The 7,691-nt window shown below is 45.7% G+C and overlaps 1 protein-coding gene across 1 annotated transcript; it reads left to right on the top strand.

The window, feature by feature from the left end:
- The first annotated feature begins 1 nt into the window (after nt 1).
- On the top strand, nt 2–7,396 carry LOC120917407 (vomeronasal type-2 receptor 26-like). The gene is made up of 4 exons (XM_040328681.1): nt 2–478; nt 1,283–1,510; nt 3,410–3,533; nt 6,408–7,396. Exons 1-4 carry the CDS (start codon nt 2–4, stop codon nt 7,322–7,324), a joined length of 1,746 nt encoding a protein of 581 aa, XP_040184615.1. The 3' UTR covers nt 7,325–7,396.
- The last annotated feature ends 295 nt before the right edge of the window (nt 7,397–7,691 follow it).

Genomic DNA, 7,691 nt, shown 5'->3' with positions numbered 1-7,691 from the left:
CATGGCCTCCATGCAGTCCGGGAAGACCCCTGGACCGGATGGGATACCCGTTGAGTTTTACTCAATTTACCAGGAGCATCTTGTTCCCAGGTTTGCCTCGATGCTACAGCTTTTTTATAATCTAGACTCTCTCCCAGAATCTATGTCTGAGGCCATAGTGGTGTTGGTGCCCAAGCCTGGTAAGGACCCTGAGGAATGTGCCTCCTATATGCCTTTTTCTTTGATTAACGCAGATGCCAGGGTCCTCGCAAAAAATTTGGCTATCAGGCTTGGTACAGTGATTGAGGACCTAGTTCAAGTGGATCAGACTGGGTTTATGCCGGGTAAGGGCACTGACATCAATATCCGGCGCCTCTTCCTGAACTTGGCCACTTCCCATGACAAGGAGGGTACTAGGGTCATAGCCTCTCTCCACGCGGAGAAGGCTTTTGATTCTGTTGAATGGGAGTATCTTTGGGAAGTGCTGAGAAGGTTCAGTGTAGGACCTAAGTTCCTCAGGTGGCTGGGTATGCTTTATATCTAAACCTTATCTAAACAGCCGGGTGCTGTTGTCAGAGCGTACTCTCACAGGGGCAAAGTGATCACCCAGACAACTCCTGTACAGCCCAGATAACACAGAGCACAGCCCGGCTCTGGGGGGGACAGATTACACACACAGGGGCAGCTTCTCCTTCATTCTGAGACATGGTGCCTACCTCCTCTGCCCCCCCCCCAGCTGTCCTCCGACTCCAGGGAGCTGGCTCGGTGTCGCCACCCTCCTCACAGGCTGAGCTGCTGCTGACCTCCTCCACAGCAGCTGTGATGGATGTCCTTTACGGCTGCTGCTGCTTTCTCTGGATTGGCCAGCAGAGAGCCATTTAGAGCCCCGGCCCTGTGTAGGGTGGCAGACATAAGCCCCTCGTGTTCCTTGGCCGGGCTAGTAGCAAAGCCAGCGGTCGTGGCTGTGCCCCCTAGGCGGCTGAGTTGTTTGCCTAGTGGGAGCACCGGCCCAGGGTACATGACGTCAGCCAGCATCACATTTTTTTTTTTGCCTAAGGTCCACACAAACCACTGAGGTTCACATAAAATTGGAATATTAGGTTGGACTTTTGAGTAGCTTGCCAATCTTAGTACATAATGGGCATACTGAGAAAAGATGGAGAAGTGGAAGCACTCGAGATATTAACAGCACAGTTAGTGATGGTGTGGAATAAGCCAAGCATTCGGAATCACAAGGTCCATGGCTCAACAAGGGTCCATTAAAATGCGTTTTAGCTTCAATCAAACTTTTGTCCTCCTGCAGAAGTTGCACCGATATATAGAAGCTTCTTACTACTTCTCAGAAAACACTTCACATAAATACTTTAATGAAGATGGAGAATTTGTGACGCAATATGTTATCCAAAACCATTTATTAGTCAACAAAACTATTCTCACTAATGATGTTGGATTATTTGAGCAATCTAATTCCAGTGATCAGAACATTTTTATCAATGCAAGTTTAATAAAATGGAAGAATGACCAGAAAGAGGTAAGATTAACAAGGACCTGTATTGAGTAAAATCCCCATGGACTTGTTAAAGTTGATCTTTTCCCTATCACTGACTGAATCCAGTGCAGCTCTGCATATTAACCAACCAGCTTCCAGGTTGTTTTTTTGTCAAAGCTTAATTGAACGAACTAAAGTTAAAAGCTGATTGGCTACCATGCAGAGCTGGACAGCATTTTGAAACTTCCAGCTTTAGTAAATCAACCCGCGTCTCTGTAAAGGTGGGCATCCTACTAGAGGAGCAGGGCTTTGTTTCCTAATGTCAGAGCTACCCCAGATGAATGTCGGCTAGTAGAGGAATATTTAGGGAGCAGCATTAGAGGTAGAGGAAGCAAAGATCCACAGTAGATAAAGAAGAAGCAGGGAGATCCTTGCATTGTAGGTCATCGGGTACAGCTTTCTTTCCAGCAAGGAGAACAGTCAGTACCACAGCAGTAGCATCACCAAGCCTAATTCCAAACCATCCGGTGAGACTGTTGTTGTAATATGTTGGCCGATTTATGTAGGATATTGTATTACATTACCATATTGACAAGGCAGCTGAATTCTAACATATCAAAAGGGACAGCTGAAGACCCTCTGATGTGTTAATCTTATGCAAGACTACCTAGGTGTGTGAGGTGGTCTGTTAACCTCAAAGGGTACATTGTCTACATACTTAAAGCGGAGCTCCACCCTAAAGTGGAACTCCCGCTGATCGGAACCCTCCCCCCTCCGGTGTCACATTTGACACCTTTCAGGTGGGAGGGGGGTGCAGATACCTGTCGAAAGGCAGGTATTTGTACCCACTTCTGGCCACACAATCTCGGGCAGACTGCGGGCATGACGTCACCTCCTGTCCCCCCCCCCCATTATGTTCTGGGAACACTCGGCTCCCAGTACACAGCGGGAGCCAATCGGCAGGCGTAGCGCTACTCGCGCATGCGCCGTAGGGAACCGGGCAGTGAAGCCGGAGCGCTTCACTTCCTGGTTCCCTCACCAAGGATGGCGGAGGGGGCAGCAGAGTGACGATCGATCGCTCGTCCTCTGCTGCGGACGGCGCTGGACTCCAGGACAGGTGAGTGTTCTAATATTAAAAGTCAGCAGCTGCAGTATTTGTAGCTGCTGGCTTTTAATATTTTTTTTTCAGCGGACATCCGCTTTAAGGAAGTATTTATTGATGGTAATTAGACTTCAGGGGGTATTCATTCATGGGAAACATTTGGTTGACCTGGCAGAACACGCCCCACCCCCCGCTCCAGGGTCGGACCAGTATTTGAGCAAGCTGGCATTCAGTCAGTCTTGTCATTATGAATATGCGGGAACGACGGCCATACTTAACATTGGCTACACCACCTAGGGGGCATTATCTTTACGCGGCGTATCTCTTACGGAAACGGCGTATCTTTACTGCGACGGGCAAGTGTACGTTCGTGAATCTACGTATCTAGTCATTTACATATTCTACGCCGAAATCAACGGAAGCGCCACCTAGCGGCCAGCGGAAAAATTGCAGGGCGTCATATCTTAGCTAGGTTTAAGTGTATCTCAGTTTGAGCATACACTTAAACTTACGACGGCGTAACTCTTTGTGAATCCAGCCCATAGTTTATAGCACACAAAAAAAACGCAGAGGTGATCAAATACCACCAAAAAAAAGCACTATTTATGGGCGAAAAAAGGACATACATTTTGTTTGTGTACAATGCCACACGACCGCGCAATTGTCAGTTAAATCGACGCAGTCCCGTATCGCAAAAAAGCGACTTGGGGGTAAATCTTTCTGGGGCTGAAGAGGTTAAAATGGCACTCCATGCCCAAGTATTATAGCTGGCAATGCACCATGACCTTATATTAAACATAAAGGCAATATATTAATACTTTGAAATATCTCTTGTCTAGATCCCGAGATCGCAGTGTTCTGAAGACTGTTTACCTGGAAACAGAGAAGTGCCGAGCTCCAATGTTCATGAATGCTGTCATGGTTGTGTCCCGTGCTCAGAGGGAGAGATTTCCAATGAAACAGGTGGATTTTACCATTACTTTTTAAGACTTCTGTTAGTGGGAAAACCAATGCAAGGAAACCCATAGCAGGCATTGAACACAAAGTCATTTTGTAATGCAATATAAATTCTAAATATATCGCCGTGCAACCTGTTTTTTGTTTTTTGCTTGATAATCTTTCACATCGTAAACCGTATTTAACAATTCCATCATTCGTCCTCCATTACAAGAATCCTGATGAGTCCTTTACACACATACCTTAATTATATGTTTTACTAGGAAAAATGAAAGCGGAAGCACTCACATTGCCACATCCGTAAAACTTCCGCTCATCGGATTCCTCCCCCCCTCCGGTGCCACAATTGGCACCTTTCGGGGGGAGGGGGGACAGGATACCTGTCTTTGACAGGTATCCTTTCCCACTTCCGGGAGTCCGGCCCCGACCGTGACGCGGCAGTGATATCACAGCGGGGCTCCCTCCTCCTCCTCCTCCCCTGGCCGCTGGGCTAATAGGAGAGAGGAGCTGGGCCTCATGCATGCGCAGTAGGGCTCCTGGCGTGAAGCCGAAAGGCTACACTGATGGCTTCCCTTACCCCACAATAGCAGTGGCAGTGTAGCCTTTCGGCCGGGAACCCTACTGCCGACATCGAGGGACGGTAGGACAGGTAAGTGTCCATTTATTAAAAGCCAGCAGCTGCAGTATGTGTAGCTGCTGACTTTTCATTTTTTTTTTTACGGGACCTCCTCTTTAAGTGGAATCAAGAAAAAAGGGTACTCAAAGAGTAACCATAGGCCGGACATTAGAGGCATAGTAAACAATGAAGAAGTAGAAAATATATAACAATATTTATTGAAACAAATACATGGTATAGTCAAAGTGTTCAAAAAATTTATAAAAACCATGTAAAATTATACAATTTGTACAGTGAGCCCTTGTGCATCAACGCGTTTTACCGTTAGGCCCCGTACACACGACCAAACATGTATGCTGAAACTGGTCTGCGGGCCAGTTTCAGCATACATGTTCGGTCGTGTGTAGGCGCGAGCGGGCCGAATTCCAGCAAACATTTGCCCGCCGGGCCTTTTCCCAGCGGACAAATATTCCTGGACGTGTTTTAAAACCGTCCGCTGGAATCCTGCCCGCTCGGACATGTACGGTCGTCAGTACAGACCTACCGTACATGTCCGAGCGCCCGCCGTCCCTCGCATGCGTCAAATGACTTTGACGCATGCGTGGAAGCCTTTAAATGGCAGGCCCGCCCACGTCGCCGCGTCATCGTCGCGGCGACGACGCGGACACGCCCCGCGTATTGTTTACGCGCGGACTTCTGTACGATGGTTAGTACAACCATCGTACAGAAGCCCTCTGGCAGGCATGTACGGTTTCATCTTACATGTTTGCTCGTGTGTACCGGGCCTTAGGCTTCTTCAGGACATGATCAAGGAGGTAGCAAAAAGAGAGAGCGAGTCTCACTGTCTTATAGTGGACTGGGCCTTGTGTACAAATATCCAATAGCTTGGAAGTTTTCCCCAACAGTATCCAACACATGGAATAATTCCAAGGGACTGCAAAAAGGTGACCAACAAGCAGCTAATTTCGCACCATACTTAGAGTGTTTCTAGACAGGGGCGAGTGAATGTCTCGCATAGATAGCATCAAGCAGATGACCATATTAAGAGATCCGGAATCCAATACGGGAATACACAAACGGAGCTCATCAATGCTGATGGGGTGTTGTATAGCCCACCTGCATACAATTCATGTAAAGGGAAGATATATGCACTGGAATGATCTAAAGATGCCCCTGGGAGACAGCCTGTCACTGTAAGTACAAGTCTTTGACTATACCATGTATTTTTTTCAATAAATATTGTTATATTTTTTCTACTTCTCCATTGTTTTCGTTCCCTTTAAAGTCCGGCCTATGGTTAATCTTTGAGTATCCTTTTTTATGTGTTACTAGGACTTTCCTGCTCTGGTAATACTGTATATCACACACACATACCACCAAACTGTCATGCATGCAGTACATTGCTATGGTCTTAGAATCATTGGGCCGGATTCAGATACCTGAGCCTATCTGTCCGGCCGGCGTAACGTATCCTAGATACGTTACGCCGCTGTAACTTTGGGCGCAAGTTCCGTATTCAGAAAGAACTTGCGCCCTAAGTTACGGCGGCGTAACGTATGTGGGCCGGCGTAAGCCCGCCTAATTCAAATGGGGATGTTGGGGGCGTGTTTTATTTAAATTTGTCTTGACCCCGCATATTTTACGTTTTTTTTTAACGGTGCATGTGCCGTTCGTGAAAACATCCCAGTGCGCATGTTCGGAAATCCGCCACAAAACGTATTCGCGAACGACTTATGCAAACGGAGTAAAAATTTCAAAACTCGGCGCGGGAACGACGACCATACTTAACATAGGAATACGCCTCACATACCCCTCATATAGCAGGGGTAACTTTACGCCGGAAAAAGCCGAACGCAAACGACATAAATAAAAAGCGCCGGGCGGTCGTTCGTTTCTGAATCAACGTAAATAGTAATTTGCATATTCCTCGCTTAAACAAACGGAAGCGCCACCTAGCGGCCAGCCTGAAAATGCAGCCTAAGATACGACGATGTAAGACACTTATACCTGTCGGATCTTAGGGATATCAACGCTTAACTGATTCTATGAATCAGGCGCATAGATACGACCGACCGCACTCAGAGATACAAAGGCGTATCAGGAGATACGCCGTCGTATCTCTTTCTGAATCTGGCCCATTGCCTTTTTCTATATGAAAAAAATGTGTGGACATCTATAATGTTTGTTCAATAGACTTTATAATCTATATAGACAAAAAAAAATAAAACAAGTTCTAAAAGTCCACAATTGGTTTTATTTTTCAGGAAGTGAGAACTGCATGACGTGTCTGGACCAGGAATGGCCAAACGAGAACAAAACTGAATGTAATCCCAAGCAGATCGAGTTTTTGTCTTATACTGAGAGCCTGTCTTTATTTTTCATGGTTATCTCTTTGTTTCTTTGCATTATAACTTTTCTGATAATGACTGTATTTATCTCATATGGAGATACCCCCATCGTCAGAGCCAATAACAAGAGCCTCAGCTTTGTCCTCCTGGTCTCCATCATGTTGGGTTTCCTCTGTGTGTTCCTCTTCCTGGGTCGTCCCCTGGATACAACCTGCCGGCTACGCCAAACATCTTTCGGATTTCTTTTTACCATAGCGGTCTCCTCTGTGTTGGGCAAGACTGTAATGGTCTGGCTTGCTTTCAAAGCCACCAAACCGGGCAGTGTGTGGAAAAAATGGGTTGGAGTAAAGCTGCCCAATTTTGTCGTCTTCATCTGCTCATCAATCCAAGTTTTAATCTGCATCGCATGGTTGTCGGTCTCTCCCCCCTTCCAGGAGTTGGACAAACGATCATATCAAACCAAGATTATCGTTCAATGTAATGAAGGGTCAGTTGTTGGGTTCTACTCTGTCCTGGGGTATATGGGGATCCTGGCTGCTGTCAGTTTTGTTACAGCGTTTTTAGCCAGGACATTACCGGACAGTTATAATGAAGCCAAATACATCACCTTCAGCATGCTGGTGTTCTGCAGTGTCTGGATTGCCATGATCCCAGCCTATCTGAGCACCAAAGGGAAATATATGGTGGCTGTGGAGATATTCGCCATCCTGACCTCAAATGCTGGACTTCTAGGTTGTATATTTTTTCCCAAATTTTACATAATTCTTTGTCACCCCGATTTAAATTCGAAGAAGCATTTGCTTGACAACAGATGCAAATCATTTTTACAATGATATTAGAGATTTGTACCTACATATTAAAGTTAATGAAGGCCTTCCATGAAAACTGAATATCTACTTAACTGATGGTCTTCTACACTAATTACATATTAGATAATACCACTTGTAAATAACAACATGTTTTTTTTTCTAAGAGCCATTTTTAAGCAAATACCTGTATGTGTCTGGGGTCTGTCAGTAAAGCTGACCTTTTTTTCTTCATGGAAGGTTGACTTTAAGGCTTAAACACAAAAGAAGGATGCACCATGTAGAATATTTTCCTTTTGCGATGTTGCACAGCATTTGTAGTGATTTGTTTTACTTTAAAAATGCAATTTCTTTTTAAGATAATAAACTTTAGCACAGTTAAAAGATGTAAAAC

The sequence above is a fragment of the Rana temporaria genome, chromosome 11 (assembly GCF_905171775.1).
Source record: "Rana temporaria chromosome 11, aRanTem1.1, whole genome shotgun sequence".
NCBI lineage: Eukaryota > Metazoa > Chordata > Amphibia > Anura > Ranidae > Rana > Rana temporaria.
The sequence above is the reverse complement of the archived record's forward strand: the minus strand, read 5'-3'. Positions and strand labels throughout refer to the sequence as shown.